The sequence below is a fragment of the Acanthochromis polyacanthus genome, chromosome 22 (assembly GCF_021347895.1).
Source record: "Acanthochromis polyacanthus isolate Apoly-LR-REF ecotype Palm Island chromosome 22, KAUST_Apoly_ChrSc, whole genome shotgun sequence".
NCBI classification, from domain to species: Eukaryota; Metazoa; Chordata; class Actinopteri; family Pomacentridae; genus Acanthochromis; species Acanthochromis polyacanthus.
This window is the reverse complement of record NC_067134.1, coordinates 3,498,622-3,519,109: the sequence shown is the minus strand read 5'-3', so window position 1 is coordinate 3,519,109 and position 20,488 is coordinate 3,498,622. Positions and strand designations below refer to the sequence as shown.

The 20,488-nt window shown below is 40.7% G+C and overlaps 3 protein-coding genes across 40 annotated transcripts in view; 1 reads left to right on the top strand and 2 right to left on the bottom strand.

The window, feature by feature from the left end:
* The window catches only part of LOC127531994 (zinc finger protein OZF-like), a 289,632-nt gene that overhangs the window by 23,412 nt on the left and 245,732 nt on the right, over positions 1–20,488 (bottom strand). The window lies entirely within an intron of this gene.
* The window catches only part of LOC127531964 (zinc finger protein 665-like), a 266,519-nt gene that overhangs the window by 44,252 nt on the left and 201,779 nt on the right, over positions 1–20,488 (top strand). For 5 of the 37 annotated variants that reach the window (XM_051942665.1, XM_051942654.1, XM_051942667.1 and 2 more), the window contains 4 exons: positions 419–661; positions 7,127–7,209; positions 7,354–7,442; positions 8,446–8,757. The exons of 11 other annotated variants lie outside the window; for them this stretch is intronic. In XM_051942665.1, the coding sequence (XP_051798625.1) occupies positions 419–661; positions 7,127–7,209; positions 7,354–7,442; positions 8,446–8,594 (564 nt within the window). In that variant the 3' untranslated portion in view covers positions 8,595–8,757. 21 more of the 37 variants (XR_007939175.1, XR_007939174.1, XM_051942662.1 and 18 more) reach the window with 18 other exon arrangements.
* Positions 1–20,488, bottom strand: part of LOC127531938 (NACHT, LRR and PYD domains-containing protein 12-like) — a 452,657-nt gene that overhangs the window by 419,135 nt on the left and 13,034 nt on the right. The window contains exons 6-8 of the mRNA XM_051942410.1: positions 17,478–17,706; positions 15,474–17,271; positions 15,223–15,396 (exon numbers count right to left, since the gene is read on the bottom strand). Coding sequence (XP_051798370.1) covers positions 15,223–15,396; positions 15,474–17,271; positions 17,478–17,706 — 2,201 coding nt within the window. The remainder of the gene's footprint in view (positions 1–15,222; positions 15,397–15,473; positions 17,272–17,477; positions 17,707–20,488) is intronic.

Genomic DNA, 20,488 nt, shown 5'->3' with positions numbered 1-20,488 from the left:
TATTTTCTTTCAGTTCGAGAGTTCTCTCGCAGTGTGCCTACCTGCCTGTCAGCCTGCGAGGAGTGAGTGAGTGTGGAGCGCCTCTGTACTGCTTTGTGATCCGGGGTTCAGCTCAAACTCCGCCTCTCAGAGCGTGTTTCCAAAAAACCATTCAACGTGAATGACAAATACACTGGTCTGTGACGCGCTCAAGCTAGGCAAGATCAAAAACCCGGACATTTGAAGGACTTTATAAACGCCGGCCGGACAGGCCGGACAGCCTCTCAAAAGAGGACATGTCCGGGCAAAAGAGGACGTATGGTCACCCTAGTTAAGTGTCTTCAGATGTCATTTGGGGTGCTCTCTATCTCAGGCAAGGCATCAGTTCTTCAATGCTGCAGGAAACACTGACGTTCTCTGTGTTTGTTTGTTTTCCAAGCAGAACGGAACAGATGGACAAAACTCTCAGACTTGTCAGCACTCTGCCAATGGTGAACAGTGCTGCTTTGACCAGTCTGGACCAACGTCCAATCAACAAGGAACCCTACAACGACACCATCGTATGCACACTGGACACAGACTGAACCCCTGCCAAGAAGATTTCTCCATGCAGGATTCAGTAGAAGTTCATGAAGTCCTCCACAAACTTAAAGTCCTTGAGATCCGGCTTCACAGAATTCAGGTCTAATTTCTTGTTTTACTGTCTTCGTTGCTTCGTTGCAAAATCCGTTAAGAGGAAAGCTGTCGTTAACAGATGTGACTGGTAAATTAATTAAACCATTCAAAGTGGTTACTCATTTAAATGAATTATCAGTGGCAGAGGGATAGACGTCTGGATGGAGGCAGTGAGCAGCAGGTAGAATTTCCTCAATTACCACCCTTTAAGCTGCGGTCAATTTTCCCCTGAAATTTCTACTGAAGATGTACAGAAAGTAAATTGAATGCTGTTCTTGAACTGTTTGGAGTACAGGCATGGTTGGGGTCTCCTTTAAAAGCTGACAACCTGAATTTTCACCCAGTGCAGTCAGAATTACTCTAGGTGCTACTGACAGAGTTATTTATGTTGGAACACACTGAATTAGGATGAATTTTATTCACGCCTAAATTTTTTCCCTAATAAAACACCTGAAAATTAGTGTGGCAGCACTGTGACAGCTTGAAACACAACAAGGCAACAGCCTGGGGTCTTACATAGTTCAGGACAAAATTTCAGAGCAATACTACAAGAAATGAGTGTTTCACACATGTTTTTGTACTAATATGCCCAATTATGTCAATTTTGGACACCCTATGTACACCCTGTGCAAAAATGGTATATGTTCGTTTATCAGCCCTTTTTCACATTATTTTCACTCCAAAAACTCATAAAGAACTCAAAAAATCACTTCAGATAAGCTTCAGTGTGGATCTTGATCTGAATCAGAGGCACAGACGGAGACAGAAAAGCTGCTGCTTCCTGGCCGCAGCAGGAGAGCAGGAGGTGTGAAAAATCACACTGGGCCGCTAAAACCCGCCTCTCGGCTATTCAGCAAGCTCATTGGCTACATGCCCTGTCCGTCAAACGTTTCCTCCGACGTGATTTGCTCAGAATTTACTGATGAGATGAGGGTCACCAGATCCATCGGTCTCGGCAACGGTTGGCTGTTTAGGCTTCGGAGGCAGCGATGAGTCACTTGATTGGTTGAAATGCGGTTGGAATCGAAAGCAGAGGCTTCAGTCGCCATTTTCAGACCGAGACCGTGTGGATTTCTGAATGCTTCATAAAATTATGGATAAAAATGCAGTGAATTATGGACCACGCGGCTCCACCATGCGCCACGTGGACGCGCACGGAGCCGAGCTATTTGTGGATTATTTACTTATTTCTAGACATGTTTTGGAGAAAATATTATACTTGCTAGTATTGTCTGGATGACTACTCTTGGATTATGGCCGGTTTTGTGGATTATTTTCATCGTTGACCGGTAAAAGACCATCCAAAGGTAAGTTATGCCCTTTATGTGTCCTTTAAATTTTTGTTGTTTGTTTTAGAAATGTGTTTATATTACCCGCTGTGGTAATCACATCTGAAAGTGGTTTATACCGGCGGATTCATGAGACTCTAAGCTTTCCATGCATGTATAGTGTTTCTATCATCGCGTTTGAAGCTAAAAATGCTTTTGCCGTTAAACTTCAGCAGGCCATTTTGGGCCCGAATACGGGCCCGTGCGGGTTAAGTGGTTGTTCCTCAGATCCCTCTGGGCTGCAGGAACCCGTTAGATGCAGAGCTGGTTCAGTGATTCTCTGATGGTTTATCATAATTAATTTAGGAGATTACTGACCGTAGGTATCTATCTATCCATCTATAATCTATCATCTATCTATAGGAATCTCTAATATTGAACAAGTAGATCAACTAATCTCAGATTACGTGTGAGTTGAAATAAAAAAACATGAAGTGTTCTATGAAAAGTCCAATCTTTGAAAGCTGACATGTAGTTTAGAATCATTTCTTTGTAAATTAGCTTCATCCAGTCATTACCATGACATTGGCATCATGGAACCATGACCACATATATGTGTCTGGAGATAGTGGCATTTTTATAATGGCACATTTTCATGCTTTGACAGATACAGTGAGGGAAAAAAGTTTTCAGACACCCTGAAAATTTTTACACAATCTTAAATATTATCATGAAATATTTGTTAGTCTTTTTGTGTGTTTCTAAGGGTGTGGCTGCATCAGACAGACACAAATACAAATGATATATTTTTTTGTTTGTTGTTTACAAGAAAAACTAACAAAACTAAATTCTACCAAATTTCTCGTTTTATGGAACCAGTCAATTTTCAGTTTTTAATGTCTTTTTTAGGATGTGTTTATTTTTATGATTGTACTAAAATAAATGACTCTAGAAGACCTCAAAGTGATTCTTAATGCAGTATTTCACAAAGGTATGGGATGTCCAAAAACTTTTTTCCACTGCTGTATTTAACAACAATCTGATCTGCTGTTGTTGGCAAGACAAACAAGTGAAGGTTTCAGGCTTTTATCTAGAATTGTTCTTGAGATATTCATCTTCAAACAGTCTCAAATTTCAATGTGAGAAAAGAAAAACGAGTGAAACTGGGTCTACAGTCCACTGAAAAACCTCTAAGAAAGTATCTGACATATTGGGTGATGTGTATGACCCAGCACCCACAGCTGGTTGGGTGTCATGTGGCTCTGCGTTCTGATTGGATGATTGTCCAACCACTGCCACAAGTATGAAGGTCATCCTGCAGGCGTGGCAGGAACACGGAGTGGAAACACAATAGGTGTGTTCATCTGGCTATGCTGAGGGAACCCTCTACTTCAAGCTCATGGAGAACATCATAGTAGGTAGAGTCCCTATATTATCAGAGTATCGACATGACGGGTCCAAAAATTTTGGTCATGTGATCTATATGCGCCATTTTGTTTCCTATTCATGAACGCCGGGTTTTCTGTTAACGTTGTTTACACTGCAGAGAGTAATTCTAGGTCCTTTTTTGCTTCTTAAATACCTGAAAAATGACAGGCTGTTGTGCCTTTGGGTGCACAAATCGATCGTAGAAGGGATTCCACATGTTTAGATTTCCCAGTAATAGTCAAAGAAGGAAACTGTGGAAAATAAAGTCCGGAGAGTGGGATGGAAACCGACTTCATCGTTTTTGTGCCAGGTTAGTCCCATGTATGTACTTTCATGTTATGGTATATGGGTGAATGACAGATAGAAAGTTTGATGTGATTTTAGGCAGTTGTGGTTATTTTGACTTTGACCATATTCATGCATGGAGATGTGTTACTGGTGACTGTTGGGCACCGTAACCCGTTAAACCTCCGTATTCGGGCTGTCTTGAGATGTGCAAACGTATTTTGCTAAATTTACCGAAGCTGCAAACTCGATGATAGAAACATTATACACCCATGGAAAGCTTAGATTCTCATGAATCCACCGGTATAAACCACTTTCAGATGTGATTACCACAGCGGGTAATATAAACACATTTGTCCAACAAATAACGTAAACAGCAAAACTCACCTTTGAATCCTCATAACTAGTCACAGATGAAAATATTCCACTAAAAACGGCCATAATCCAACCTTGGACATCCAGAAAAAACAAGCCAGTAATATTTTGTCCAAAACATGTCTTCAAATCAGTAAACAATCCACAAGTAGCAAGTTTTTGTGAATGTGCACCTCGCGCTGCGCGTCCCATATTGAGTGAATAGAAACAAAATGGCTTCAAATCCCCATTTGCCGCTGCTCTGATAATACAGGGGCTCTAATAGTAGGTGCTGGTTACTGCCCCCTTCAGGTCTCTACACAGTCCTTAATCCTGGAGAATTAGAAAATGACTAAAAAATATATTTCAACTTTATATAATAAAAAATTAACTTACACTCAACTTCTCACGTGACTAATTAACCCTGTCCTGTGGGTCAAAATGGACTCGTTTTAAAGTTTGAAAATGTGGGAAGAAATATATATTTTCACAGTGAAACTTCTGATGTCCACGTTTTCAACATTTTTGGGAAGTCTTTGAACATTTTTAGGTGGAAATAAAAACTTAAAAATATTTCTAAAGAACATTCACAAAAAATCAACCAAAATCCAGCGAAATTCACTGGATTGTTGATGATGTTTTTAAAGAAAATATTAGAAGTTTTACTGAAATGTATGTAATCACTTTAGATATTTTTAGGATTTTTTTGGGAAGATTTTTACTCATTTTTTAAAAAATAGTTACAACAATTTTCTTGCCAAATTTGGGTGATTTTTTGAAAAGAAAACTTTTATAAAATTACTGGAATTTTCTTCCTGAAGGTTTTACAAATTTTCAGAAATTTGAGGAATTTTTTTATTTTTTTCGACAAGGAAACAATGTTTTTTGTGCCTGTAAATGAGGACAACAGGAGGGTTAAAACATTAAAAGGCAACATTATTAAGGTTTCTTTTATCAAACGTTTTTCATCAACAAGTACACAAAATAGATTAAAAATATAATCTAACATATTTACTGATTAAAAACTTTGAATTTCTTCTTTATGTTGTTCTTCTGCATAACTCACTATTTCAAACTGGCTCATGTTACTTCCATGTGATCTGCCATTAAAAGGGACACATTCTACCATAAACACTGTAAATAATAACACACCTGCTCAAAGTTAAAGGCCAACATACGACCCAAACATGACATGGATTTGGTGCCACTTTCAACTAAGATGATCTCTTCTGTTAAACAAACCGTTGATTGTGAATCTTTTTTCCAGATATGAAGCTGCTCCTTCCAGGTCCACAGACAGTAAACAAAACAAAGCTCTCTGTAAAAACCCTCAGAATGTTGAATAGAATAAATGTGGACAGTTTCATGACTGTAAGAGAATATTTCTGGATCATTTTGTGTCTCATTTGTGTCATTATGTGTTTTGTTTTGGTCAGTTTCCGTCTTTCTGTCTGGTTTTAAACATTTTGCATCTTTTCATGTTATTTTTCTATCATTCTGGTCATTTTGTGCCTTAATTTTGACCATTTTGTGGTTCATTTTGGTCATTTTGTGTGTTTTTAAGTTTATTTCTGTTTAAAATTGTTCATCTTGTTAGTTCTTTTGGTCAGTTCACGTCTATTTCATCATTCTGTGACTCAGTGGCCATTTCTGTTTCAGTTTTCATCTCATTTTTGCTCTGAATTGCTCATTTTATCTCATTTTAGTCATTTTCCATCACTTTAAGGTTATTTTTGTTCAATTTTGGTCATTTTACATCTTATTGGATCATTTTGTGCTTTCAGCATGTCTTTAGGAAAAAAATGTATCAATCAGACTGTAAATGATCTATGAACAAACCTCTGTGTAAAACCTTCAGAATGTTGAATAGAATAAATTTGGACCGTGATGAATGTTAGTAAAGATTTCTGGATCAATCTGGTCATTTTGAGGCTAATTTTGGTCATGTTTTTATCTAATTCAGGTCATTTTTTTGTCTCTTTTTGTGCCATTTGTCCTCTAGTGGACAGATGGTTCAATCACAGAATGAGGGTATGTATTGAAAAAATATCATTCAAAATTTGTCCAGAGTAGTGACTATAATTTGAATTTTAATACACTTAACCAAGTGCTATAGCTGGAAAAAAAAACATGTTTACACAGCATGATGTTGCTTTGTGATGTTCCAACTGACATGCTGATTTCAAAATGGAAGCATTTTAATTTCTAATGCTCTCATAGAAGATGACTGGTCAATAAAATTGACTCCTGTGACTCTGATGTCATGCAGAGTCTTTATGCTATGATGTGGAAAGAGTGAAAGAAGACAGACTGGACATTTCTGAGTGAAACTGAACATGGCATGTACTGATTCATAAAAAACAAGTGTAGTATTATCTTTAATCAAGCCTTACATAGTATTTACTAGCTGAAGTACTTCGGTTTTGAACACAAGAATTACTTGTCAAGACGACGTTGACTGGAGCTCTGCTACAGAAAGGCAGTTCATTTTCTGCTGGGGTTCATAACATACAAGATTTCTCAAATCTACAGAGATGTTTTTGATTTTAAATTAGAGTTACCTTAAATTAATAATATATATTTTTGATACTTTCCCTAAAAAAACTCTAAAAAAGCTTCAGGTGTAGCTGCTGGAAAAGAGCCTGCAGTCACATGGTGGGACATGTGAACATAGTTCAAGGAAGCAAGGCTGGGAGCAAGAGCCCAAACAGAGGAGGTAAAAGAAAAGGTCAAACTACAGGTATGTAGTTCATGTTTTAATGTCAATCCAATTATGTCTGACTATTTGCTGAGTCAGTGAAAGTTATCTTATAGAGCAATGTTTGTATTATTTCAATACTGAGACATTGTTGCAGTGTCATTTGTCATTTGTTTACATTTGGATGTATTGTACAGTTAGATTCTATTGAGTTTCCATACCACATTACATTGCTGTTAAGGTGTCTGAATCATTCAGTGAGGGTTTGGTCATGTACTACTATAAGGCCGTGCATAAAAAGAAAATCAAGCCTGTTACAGTGTTGCTCTAGTCCCCTCTGTTAAATGGCATCAAAACAATGGTCAACGTGAACAAATCATGAGTGTTGACATTGACTCACAACAGTACCTCTCAACTGTTCTAATTTTGATCTGTTTAGGAGAACAATGTGATGAGTGCACCGAGAGATCCAATACAGGGAGCTTTCCTTTTTCAAAGATCATTAGAAGGACAGAAGACAAAGTAAGTTTCAGCAAACAGCTTTTTATTTTCTAATGAGCCAATCTATAGTATTTAAAGTGCAGAGTTATTTGTGTTAGATTTGAACAAAATTCTTCCAACAGTGTAAGGACTTAGTCTTTCTACTTTCATTTGCAATTGTTCTAGAAACCTATCATCTGGGTCAGGTGGTCACTCTGCAGCACAAGGAGTACTATCCCACATTGGATCTGATGTTAATATTTCCCTTAGACATGGTAAATTGACTGACTGGCTGATATTGTAGAGTTAGTAAATATAGGCAGTTAACAAAAGGAAATGAATGCTACTTTGTGGAGGTACCAGAATTTGGCCATTTAACAAAAAAATCTAATGCTAATATTCTTTTATTTCACCAGACTGTTATTGTTTACACTTCAATGAATGATGCTGTTGTACATGTATAGTAATTTTATTCATCTTCATGCATACAGTGTTTGTGTACAGTATGCGTGATCATATTTTAAAATATATATATTAACAAGGCAACAACAACAACGTGTTGTGTTACAGGTGCTTCTTCAGTGGTGTCCCTGCACAACATGGTAAATGTCAAATAATGTCTTGTCTGCTTTTGCAGTGAGAGGACAGATTTGGTAAATAGTCAGCACTGGCAGTCCACAACAAATGCAGGGTGTTGCACAGGCAGATTCTAGATGACATCGTGTTATGTAAGACATCCTTGTAGGTTTTTCATCTTTCTGCTCTCTGTGAAAGAGCAAAATTGTATTAGATTAAGTCAAAGACAACTTCAAGTATTTGTAAAAATGAATTTAAATTAAGTGAAATGATTTATTGACAGGTAACACACAACACAGTGTGAAGTCAAAGACTTAACAGTGGGAGGGAAGCAATGCTATATAACCTTAGGTCTGATGAGAAACTTGGAGCTTGGCCGGGCATTTCTCTTTAGAGGTGTTCTGTTTCTCCATCCAGCCTCAGTTGTGATCATGTGGCTATGTGATGAAGACTTTGGACAGCAGGTACAAAAAAGTTTGCTGGTGCAATTGAAACACCTTTGTTTGCACAAGTAAAATGTGGTAACTGCAAGCTGTTTCTTCTGAGATCCTTTTATGATGTGCTGTATTGTTTTATGGTGACCAATTTTAAGAACTTATTTATTGTGGCAGGGCACTACATAATTACACAATTACATCTAAGTATGAATAGTATATTGCTTTATTTTTTAATAGTATCTTATTTTCATCTCATTTAAAACAGCAGAATTAAATGGAAGAATTCTTGGGAGCCCCTGTCTTGCCTTCGGAGTTCAGCAACTGAGGTACATACATATAGCCTTGGAGATGATTTTATTCAATAATAAGCCCCCCAGCAATAAGAAATGTCAGCATTCTGTGACAGAGGATTAGTTCTAGGAAAAACCTAGTCACTCTACAGTTTGTGCTGACAATATTTAATGAATAATATCTAGAAATGTGGCTCACATTTTCGTGGCACCAAAAATCTAACTTTGTTCCTCTGAGGGCTGCTATGAAGCAAGTTCAGTATAAGCAGGCTTACTTTGTGTACACCGGCTCGACAAAAACTAAAGCCTCAGTCAGAGTTAATGGTGGTTGTCAGGTTTCTTTGTTAACTCAGACTTTCTACTTCAGATCCTGTGAGTCACAAAAAGGGGGGGTGTTAACACCAAATGGACGTCTCATGTACCAGCTGCTTCAGTCAACTGGTTGTTATAGTTGATAGCTACAAGGAATATGAAAAATGATGATGGTGGAAAGCAGCTACTGCAAATGATGCAAGACAGGAATGCTGGTAGAAAGCTGTTAAACGTGCGTGAAGAATTTATTTTACCCATCAATGTAGACGCCTTTTTGAACTGACTGCTGCTCATTACAGCTGTTAAACTTTAAACTTCATGTATTGAGACATTATATTGAAGAAGTGGACTTTGGTCAGGGGTGGTCTGATAATGCAGGAAGTCACTGTAGTTCAGTCATTTTGAGTTCTTTTGTTCACACATAAAATGACAGATCTTGAACATTTTCACCGAAACTGTCAAGGTAATCAAAATCTGTCTATTCATTTTATGTCTGAATAAAAGAGCTTCAAGACTCAAATCAGGATCAAGTGTGGCTGCACAAAAAGCTGATTTTCACTGGACAATAATGTGTGAAAGTGTCAGCAGTTTGGAGATTCACTGCTTCCTCTCTCATTTCACACTTTGTGCAGCTCAAATGCTTTTAGTTCAAGTGAGCGTCAGAGGAACACCACATCCTGATTTTCACTCTCAACATTTGACTGGAAAAAGACGCAAACACCACATTTGGTTCCTGGAATAATCACAACTTCCATCTTTGAAGAGGAACAAGTTTACAAGGAATCATTTAGAAAGATTTGACAAAGAAACACATTTAATCCATGGATGTGAAAACATGTTTGTGAGGGACAGAGTCATGGAGAGACTCAACTATCTGTTCAACACTGTTTCTCTACCAGGAGGAGACTCTGGAGACTCAACTCAGTACACAGAGACACTGAGGAGGAACCAGATGACCAGAACCCAAATCCAGGATAGAGAGTTTGAGTGAATGTGGTGTTGAAGGTGTGGAGGTGGATCAGAGAGTCGGAGGAGACTCTGTAGAAGGACAAAGTTCCAGCAGGAACGTCCACATAAACTGAAACTCTGTGAGAGTCTGAGGAGGAACTGATGGGTGTTTGACTGTTATTGTGAATGACAGAGTAACCATCATCAGTGCAGCGCAGACTCCAGGACTGATCATTCCATCCAAACATGCAGTCATGTCTGCCTCCTTTCCTTCCGATTTCTCTGTAACTCACTGCTATCTGAACACATCCTCTCCACTCCACCTCCCAGTAACAGCGACCAGTCAGACCAATTCTACACAGCAGCTGAGGATAAAAGTCAAATCTGTCTGGATGATCAGGATACGACTGAACATTCTCCACATGTGTCACCTTCCTGTTGTTGTCAGACAGTTTGAGGTTTCTGTTTACTGTGTTTGTGTCGACTGTGAGTTGACAGGAATCTGATGGAGAGAACAAACACAACACAGCTGCAGTTATTGATGGATCATGTGATCAGTATTAAAGCTTTAATGATGACCTCAGAGATGTGACACTTTGAAGATGCTTGAATGTGCTGCTTTGTTTCCATCAATCCATTAAAACACACTTACACTTCCTCAGACCTGGTGTCAACCATCGGTCTCCAGCAGGCGTCACCCTGAAAGGAGGAGGACGGTCAGAGCAGCAGTGACTCTTTCAGCAGCACACATGGACGTTACATGGCTCTCACACTGTTCCACTGATAAAGGACCAGTCCAACATGGAGACACAGACACCTGAATGCAGCATCTCTGAAGTCCTGTCCTGTGCTCGTCACGTTCCAGCTCAGTTTACACTCATTATTCAGCTTTACTCATTGATGCTTCCTCTGTTCATGGAGCTAGGCTAACAGTTAACCCTGCTTCCTGTCTTTGAGCTAAGCTCGGCCAACAGATTTCTTGTTCTTCCTATTTGCTAAGATGCAAAGCAGTTTTACAGTTTTCCCCTTTCTCAAATCGTGATGCAAAGCTAACAGTTTTCTACTGCTTGCAATTTTTGTGATAAGCTAGGCTAACAGTTTCCATGCATCCAGTGTTTCTGCTAAGCTAGTGTTATTGATCCGGTTTCACTGATGTTAATTTCACTAGTTAACTAGTCGAAGGCATATTGCCTCACAAGTCAGACTCAAAAGTGAACTTGTACAAACTTTGACTGAACATGTTTGACATTTTTCCTACATGTTGGGCTTTTTGTTTAACAAGCTGAGCCTTACGCAGCACGAGTGAGTGACTGTGCACAACTAGTACAACATTTCTCTAACATGTAGGCAGTGGCAGCTGGTGAAAAATATTCTAGGTGGGGCTGTGCCATATCAAGCCAGTTTCAGTAACCGTCCCAATACAACTGAACAGAAACGGCAGGATATCAGTGCTCTGTGAAATAATTATTTAATGCCAATATTAATAACTTGAGGCATTTTTATATCGATATCGCCCCTCTGGGCATCAGATTCGACGACGCTGATTGGATACATTTTTGTTGCTATGTCAAATCTCTTGTCGGCAATTGGCTGCTCTGCCGCACTGGAAGGGAGATTTCTCTAGCACCCCAGCAGCTCAGCAGAGAAGAGCGGGAAACTATTTTCCCCGAAAATTCTAATTAATATTTTGTACATGACATGTAATTGTGAATTTAAACATGCATGGTGCTAAAAATAACTGATTATTGTTTATTTAAAAAAATATTTATTTTAAAAATAAAAAAATCAAAAACACCGGGGGGGCACCCAAGCGCCCTCTATTGGCCAGCCGCCACTGCATATAGGGATTTTTGGAGCACTCGTTGATATTTTTGGCATACTAGTTGACATGTACATCTTACTAGTGTCAAAAAATTGCTTACTAGTTGACATGTGAACACAACTTGTGAGCCTGTAAAGTGCTGTAACTGGCAAACATGTTCACTAGTTGAATTTGATAATTTTACTAGTTAACTTGTTGTGTGCGTATGTCAACTAGTAAACAATTTTATCAAACATGTTCAGTCAAAGTCTGTACAACTTCAGTATTGAGCCTGACAAGTGAGACAAAATGTCTTCTACTAGTTAACTAGTGAGATGAATATCAGAGTCACTAGTTAACTAGTGACTTACTCTGGACTCAGCTAGCTTATTAGTAAGAACACGTGTTTCACTAGTTAAGTAGTGAGGTTGAAATGAGATCAACTAGTGTAACAAGTGGATATCTTGACATTTACTAGTTAAATAGTAAACCTTTTGAGCCTCACTAGTTAACTAGTAAGGTCAAAATAGACTGTAACTAGTAAAGTAGTCTGGGTTTCTGCATTCACTAGTTAACATGTAGCCTATAATAAGGAGCTCCTAGTTAACCCTTAAAAAGCCGGGACTGCGTATACTCGGTTCCCGCTTACTTGTACACACAGCCGAAACTGAACATTCTCGGCTCAACACATGACTTGTTAATGATTGCTAATTAACATAAAATATGCACACACCCGTATGTTTAAGTCGACCAATGGTAAGATATAAACACTGGCCCCAAATTTGCTTATTTCAAATGATAAAGCCGTATGAGCCGTTATAATGATGCCGCAATTACGAAGCTTTTATCGGGGCCGCGTACCGGCTGAAACTCAAAATGGCGAACATCTATGACAATGCAACCTCGCAAGACTTGATCGATATTTTTATGGATTAGGTGGTTTTAGTATATGTACTTCTCCAGAAATACGGCTGTACATGTAATTATATATAAAATAACATGGCCTTGTAAGGGTTAACTAGCTGCAATTCCTCAGAGCAACTTGTCAACTAGTGTAAAACATGCAAATGAATTGGTTGAGATAATGACAAAATCTGAATCCTGATTGGTATATTTTAACTGCAGAGCCAATAGGAATCCTGGATGCACACTTTCTCCCCACCTCCTCATTAGTTTTTTGTCTAACTAGTTAACCCTTTAAGCTTCAGTCAATTCCAGCCGTTTTCAGTACAAAAAAAATCGCTAATATTCTATTTTTAAATAAAAAAAATTACGAAAAATACAGGGAATATTGGACGGGCATCACGAGGTGCATTTCCTTGAAAATGACCGATTCGGGGATTTTATACCGACTTCAGGACATGTTTTGGAAAAAATAGTTTACTGGCTTGTTCATCTGGATGTAAAAGGTTGGATTATGGCCGTTTTTTGTGGAATCTTTTTTTTTTGTGTGTAGTAATGAACCCGGAAATGTGAGTCGCGCTGTGTGCGTTGAAGCCGTGTATAGAGAACGGATGGATGAATATTCGTTTTTGTCGGACAAATGTGTTTTTCTCACCCGCTGTAACAATCGCATCTGAAAGTGGTTTATACCGGCGGATTCATGAGAATCTAAGCTTTCCATCGGCGTATAGTGTTTGTATAATCGTGTTTGCAGCCGTCGGACATTCTTGAAATTCCTATGCAAATTAGTAGGTGTACCGCCGGCGGTACACCTACGACGCACTGAAGCGTAAAGGGTTAACTAGTGAGCATTTTGGCATTCTCTAGTTTACTAGTGAACATTTTGGAACTCACTAGTTGAACTAGTTAAGTCAAAATGACTCACTAGTGTAACTAGTGGATATTCAGGGCATCACTAGTTAACTAGTACAAGTTTTGAGATTCACCAGTTAAAAATTTAGACTTTAAGAGGCTTTCACTAGTTAATTAGTGAGTGTTTTGGTCTTCAGTCGTTAACTAGTGAGTGTTTTGGTTCTTACTTGTAAACTAGTGAAGTAAACCACAGGTCACTAGTTCACTAGTGAGAAGCATCCATGTTTGACAAGTTAACATGTTGGTGAAAATGAGTGACTAGTCAGAGTTTTTGTCCAACTAGTAGGGCAAAGTGCATAACTAGTGTGGCTGAATGTCCAACTAGTGTTGACAAAGACCGAACTAGTGAAGAAAACCAATGTCTGATATCAAGGATATGGAATAAATGCTCAAAGGGCTTCCCAAAGAAAGCAGCAGGCTTGGCCTGCAACACTAGGATAATAGTTTCCTGAGAGTGCCTGTCTGTCTGTACCTGAGAGTGCCTGTCTGTCTGTACCTGAGAGTGCCTGTCTGTCTGTACCTGAGAGTGTCCAGTCTACAGTGTGGATCCTCCACTTTAGCTCTCAGCATCTTCTCTCCTGAGTCTCCTGGATGGTTGTAGCTCAGGTCCAGCTCTCTCAGATTTGAGGTCTTGAAGCTCAGAGCTGAGGCCAGAGAAGCACAACCTTCCTCTGTGACCAGACAGCCTGACAGCCTGCACACACAAAACAACACAAACCTGATGGACAACACTTGGATGGATGTTTCTCTCTCTCTCTCTTTTCTTCTTTGTCTTTCAGATACATTTTGCTGCACATTTTAATGCGCCTCAAGCAAATCAACAATCTCAACAATGATTAGTGGGATTTAATCATGTTAAAAATATGGGAGACGCCAGTGTGTACAAACAGTGACGTCACGAAGTCACGCGATTACCGCGCCAGTTGGCAAGAGGAACCAGAGGAACAATGGCTGACGATAACAATGCAAACTATCCTTTCGTGAAATTGTCCGATTATGCTCAATCCTCATCACCTGAGGCCCGACAAAGATACGTGCACAAGCTGAGATATCAGGGAAACAGTAAAACCTTGCCAGATCCCTACAATTTGAAGACTGGGTGGGTTGACGATCCTTCATTGTGGCCGGACATTTCCTTCACCGACATTTATTTTTACTTGATTGACACCCCTGGGCAGTTCACCCACCCAAAAATATATAATTATGAATTAAAAATAATACATCTTCTGTTAATCTTCAACAAGATGTCAAAGAAACGTCAAGAAGTTGCTGTATTTTTGTCTGTAGTATGGCTTCTATGTAACAGTAACAGACCCACAGCACTGGTGATCGAAAAAAGGACAATTCGAAAAAACGATTGCTAGACGCATACAGAAACATGGTTATGGTTACAAATATGAGGCTGCTGGCTTAAGGAGATGTTACTGAATATGCTTCATTCGACTTTAGTATACTTTCATCACCCAAAAAGCGATCAGTAATACATGACAACACTGAACCAAACCGAAAGTGTAGAGATCGCTTCACGTGAAGGAACGCTTCGTACAACTAACAACTACACATGATATTACCATTGTGGTAAATACATGTTCAATTTCATTCATGAAAAGCGATAACTTTACATATTTGTTTCAAACCCGATATCGTTCTCGTAGCAAGCCGTTATGTTACTGCCGGTTCTTGCCAACCAGCAGCGGTCTTGCACCATGTGACCATAACAAATGACAACACGCTGGTTTTCCCATACCCTGACAAAGTCCTGCACAAGTTCAGAAAAAGCTCATTTGATGAATCCCATCAGCAGAAATGATTGTACTCAGGTTATCTGTTTATCCACTGATAGAAATCACATCAGTTTCAAAGTGTGAGTCCTGACCTGAGAGCTTCCAGTTTACAGTGTGGACTCTCCAGTCCAGCAGAAAGACTCTCCACTCCTGCATCCTGCAGGTTATTGTTACTCAGGTCCAGCTCTGTCACACTGGAGGACTGGGAGCTGAGGACTGAGGACAGAGCTCCACAGCTTCTCTCTGACAGATTACAGCCACTCAGTCTGAAGAGACAAAAAGCACATTATACTGATGAAACAGCGGCAAAATGAAAAAGGATCTTCAGTCTCCAACTACTTACACAACTTTAGTGGAGGCTTTGACCACTGGCAGCAGCCTCAGAAGAGCCTCCTCTGAAGCAGAGTATTTCTTCAGGTCAAACATGTCCAGATCTTCTCCTGATGACAGTAAGATGAAGACCAGAGCTGACCACTGAGCAGGAGACAGTTCATCTGTGGACAAACGTCCTGATCTCAGGGACTGTTGGATCTCCTCCAATAAAGAAACATCCTTCAGTTCATTCAGACAGTGGAACAGATTGATGCTTCTCTCAACAGACACATTCTCACTGATCTTCTCCTTGATGTACTCCACTGTTTTCTGATTGGTCTGTGAGCTACTTCCTGTCTGTGTCAGCAGGCCTCGTAGCAGATTCTGATTGGTCGGCAGGGACAGACCCAGGAAGAAGCGCAGGAACAAGTCCAGGTGTCCGTTTGGACTCTGTAAGGCCTCATCTACAGCTGTCTGGTAAAAACGTGCTGATTTACTTTGGAGCATTTCAGACCACCAGGATGTTGTTTGTTGTTGTTTCTCCAACAGGTTGATTCCAGACTTGATGAAGGTCTGATGGACATGAAGAGCAGCCAGAAACTCCTGAACGCTCAGATGGACGAAGCAGAACACCTTGTCCTGGTACAGCCCTCTCTCCTCTTTAAAGACCTGTGTGAACACTCCTGAGTACACTGAGGCTGCTTCCACATCGATGCCACACTCTGTCAGGTCGGACTCATAGAAGATCAGATTTCCTCTCTGCAGCTGATTAAAAGCCAGTTTGCCCAGAGACTCAATCATCCTCCTGCTGTCTGGACTCCAGTGTGGATCTGTCTCAGCTCCTCCATCATACTTGACCTTCTTGACTTTGGCCTGAACCACCAGGTGGTGGATGAACATCTCAGTCAGGGTTCTGGGCAGATCTCCTCCCTCTCTGCTTCTCAGCAGCTCCTCCACAACTGTAGCAGTGATCCAGCAGAACACTGGGATGTGGCACATGATGTGGAGGCTTCGTGACTTCTTCATGTGGGAGATGATCCTGCTGGCCTTCCTCTTATCTCTGAATCTCTTCTTGAAGTACTCCTCCTTCTGTGGGTCGGTGAACCCTCTGACCTCCGTCACCATTTCCACACAGTCAGGAGGGATCTGATTGGCTGCTGCAGGTCGTGTGGTTATCCAGAGGCGAGCAGAGGGAAGCAGATTCCCCCTGATCAGGTTTGTCAGCAGCACATCCACTGAAGCGGACTCTCTAACATCAGTCAGGACCTCATTGTTGTGGAAGTCCAGAGGAAGGCGACACTCATCCAGACCGTCAAAGATCAACACAACCTGGAAGTGTTCAAAGCTGCACATTTCTGCTGCTTTGGTTTCACTGAAGAAGTGATGAACAAGTTCCATTAAGCTGAACTTTCTCTCTTTCACCACATTCAGCTCTCTGAAAGTCAGTGGAAACATGAAGTGGATATCCAGGTTGCTTTTGTCTTCAGCCCAGTCCAGAGTCAACTTCTGTGTTAACACTGTTTTCCCGATGCCAGCCACTCCCTTTGTCATCACTGTTCTGATTGGTCCATCTCTTCCAGGTGAGCCTTTAAGGATGTCTTCTGCTCTGATGATTGTTTCTGCTCTGTCTGCTTTCCTGGATGCTGCTTCAATCTGTCTGACCTCATGTTCATCATTGACCTCTGCAGTTCCTCCCTCTGTGATGTACAGCTCTGTGTAGATCTCATTCAGGAGGGTCGGCTGTCCTGCCTTAGCGATGCCCTCAAAAACTCTCTGGAACTTCTTCTTCAGAGAAGATTTAAGTTCACGTCTGCAAACTGCAGGAAGTTCTGAATGAAAACACAAGAAAGAAAGAGTGAAGTAGAAGTAACCTGGAATTTAAAGCACCAAAGTAGCAATAAAGTGAAGGTGACAGTTTGTCCCCTAAAGACTGATTGTGTGAAGATATTCTTCTTTAGTAATCTTTAGTCTTTAGTAAGACTTTAGTAAATGTTCTGTTGATCAGCAGCTTCAGTCTTTACACAAATCCTCTTACTGCTCTGCAGACAGTCAGCCAGCTTCTCCTGCTTCATCCTCCTCAGGAACAACACTGTGATCTGCTGAAACATCTCTCTGCTGCTCCTCTCATCTTCATCATCACCCTCCAACTCCTCCTCATCCTCCCTCTGACTCTCTGAGGAGCATTCTGGGTAATCTGGTCTCACAAGCTTCTGCATCTTCTTCAGCTCCTTCTTCACAAAAGTCACCATGTTGTCCTCCAGCAGCTGGAACAGAGAAATGTTTCAATGAGTCCATCAGAGTCAAATCACAGAGCCAAACATCAGATCCATGTTGGACACACTGACAGTCCACTGGTTACTGTTACCACTCTGGCTCAACAAGTGGCAACAAAGATGGGGAGACCACACAAAAGTCAAAGGTTTAACAAAAGATTTATTTAAACAATAAAACGTCTAAGTGTAAGGTGTAGTGCATGTGGTGTGTGGATGTGTAGATAAATCAAACTAAACCAGAAGGAGACAGCATGGTGGCCAGGGAGCAGGAGCAGAGACAGAACAGGTGTGACAGATATGCCTAAATTGCCCAGATTAGGAGGAGGGGCCATAGCCCACCTGCACAGAGGGAGATGGGAGAGGAGCAGCTGCAAAGGCCCTGGGGCCGTCACACCCCCTCCCACAAAAAAAGGGCCCCTTGAAGGGCACCGTCTCCAAATTAGAGCATACACTTTCAATAATGCCGGATTTCCTCCAGCAGCGAGCCAGAGAAAGCGCACTCAAAGGACAAGGACCAGGGGGACCAGGCAAGGCAACCATAAGAACCAGGAACCCAGGACACCAGGACACAACCAGACAGACCCCGGGACAGCAGCAGACATCAGGAATCACCAGCAGCAGATGGACAAATGGACACCAGTCCTGAAGACCCCACAGGTGTCCAAAAACGCTGCTTCAGATCAGGTCCGGCCCAGAATTCAAAACACTAACTTCCAGCTCAACCACTCCAACTCAGCAGCCTTGGCGCCTAGGAGTGAATTAAGAGGAAGAGAGGAGAGACTAGAGATGGGATGAACAACAGATTACAGAGGGGCACGGGACAGAGCGTCCGCCAACACATTCTCTTTGCCTTTAATATGTCTGATGTCTAAATGATATGGTTGCAGAAATAGTGCCCAGCGCATTAACCTCTGATTTGGATTTTGTAGAGAATTTAGAAAGGTTAAAGGATTGTGATCCAAATACACAGTGACTGAAGAACTAGACTCAATGTAAACTTGAAAATGCTGTAAAGCCAGGATCAAAGCAAGAGCTTCTTTTTCTATAACTGAATAATTCAGCTGACATGAATTGAACTTTTTAGAGAAGAAGCTAACAGGGCGGTCCACTCCATTGTCATCTGACTGTAGCAACACTGCTCCTGCTCCTACATGGCTAGCATCAACATGTAGCTTGAATGGCTGATCGAACCTGGGAGCAAGGAGAACAGGAGATGAACAAAGGAGGGCCTTAATTTCATCCAAAGCTTGCTGACAAGACTGAGACCAAACAAATTTTACTTTGGATTTAAGCAAATCTGTTAAAGGAGCTACAACACTGGAAAAGTTTCGACAGAAACAACGATAGTAACCCACAAGGCCTAAGAATCTCATGAGTTCTTTCTTTGTAGTTGGAGTAGGAAACTGAGAAACTTCTGTGACTTTTGCTATTACAGGCCGTACTTGACCCTGTCCCACAACTTTTCCCAAGTATGTAACAGTAGCTTTAGCAAAATCACACTTGGCTAAATTTAAAGTAAGGTTCCCATTAGCCAAACGATCAAACAGTGCCCGAATTTGGTCTAAATGTTCATCCCAAGTATTGCTGTATACAACAACATCATCTAAGTAAACCGCGCAGCCCTTTAAACCACTGACAAGATGATTCATTAAGCATTGAAATGTTGCTGGAGCATTTCTTAAACCAAAACCCATGACTGTATAGGAAAACAAGCCGGATGGAGTGATAAAACTTGAAATTTCCTGTGCTCTTTGAGTTAAAGGCACTTGCCAATACCCTTTCAGAAAATCTAGCTTACTTACAAACTGAGCACTTCCGACTTGGTCAACACAATCCTCAACTCTTGGCAACGGAAATGAGTCAGGTTTGGTTACCGCATTAACTTTACGGAAGTCTGTGCACATGCGTGGTGACTTGTCTGACTTCTGCACGGTAAGGCAGGGAGACGCTCAGCTGGAAGCAGATGGAACAGCCAGATTATTATCAAGCATATATTTCACTTCTTTGTCAATAACCTTCTGCTTTTCCTGTGAGACACAGAAAAATCTTTGTCTGATCGGCTTAGCATGACCAACATCTATGTTGTGTTCTATTAGATTTGTCCTAGTGGGTGTGTCCCCAAACAAGGATGGATAATCTTGAATTAGCTGTGATAATTGTACTGCTCTTTTGTTTGGCAAGTGGGACAAGAGAGAGTTTAAATTTTCTAATGTTTCAGAATTTTTTAAACGACCAGAAAGAATAGCCTCATCTGGCATTGCCACTTCCTCCCCCCCATGAAGAGCTGACTGATGTACCTCACAGGCAGTCATTACAGTTCCCATAACCAAAGACTCACGCTCAAAATAGGGTTTTAGGAGTTAATATGGCACAACTGTTGCTGCTTTTTCCTATCAGGAGTTTCAATTAGATAGTTAAGGTCTGAAAGCTGTTTCACTACTGTGTAAGGACCATGAAACTTTGCCTGAAATGGTGACCCCCACAATAGGCAACAGTGCTAGAACTTGATCGCCTTCACAAAACTGATGCTTTTCAGAATGTTTATCATACCAAGTTTTCATTTTGTTTTGAGATTTAGCCAAATTTTGTTTAGCCATTTGACCTGCTGTATAGAGACGATGGCGAAACCCATTGACATAGTCCAACAGATTAGCTGGAGGTTCATCTTTGGACCAATTATCATGCAGAACTGCCAATGGACCCCGGACTTTATGGCCAAAGACAAGGTCTTTAGGACTGAACCCAGTACTCTCTTGACAAACTTCCCTAGCTG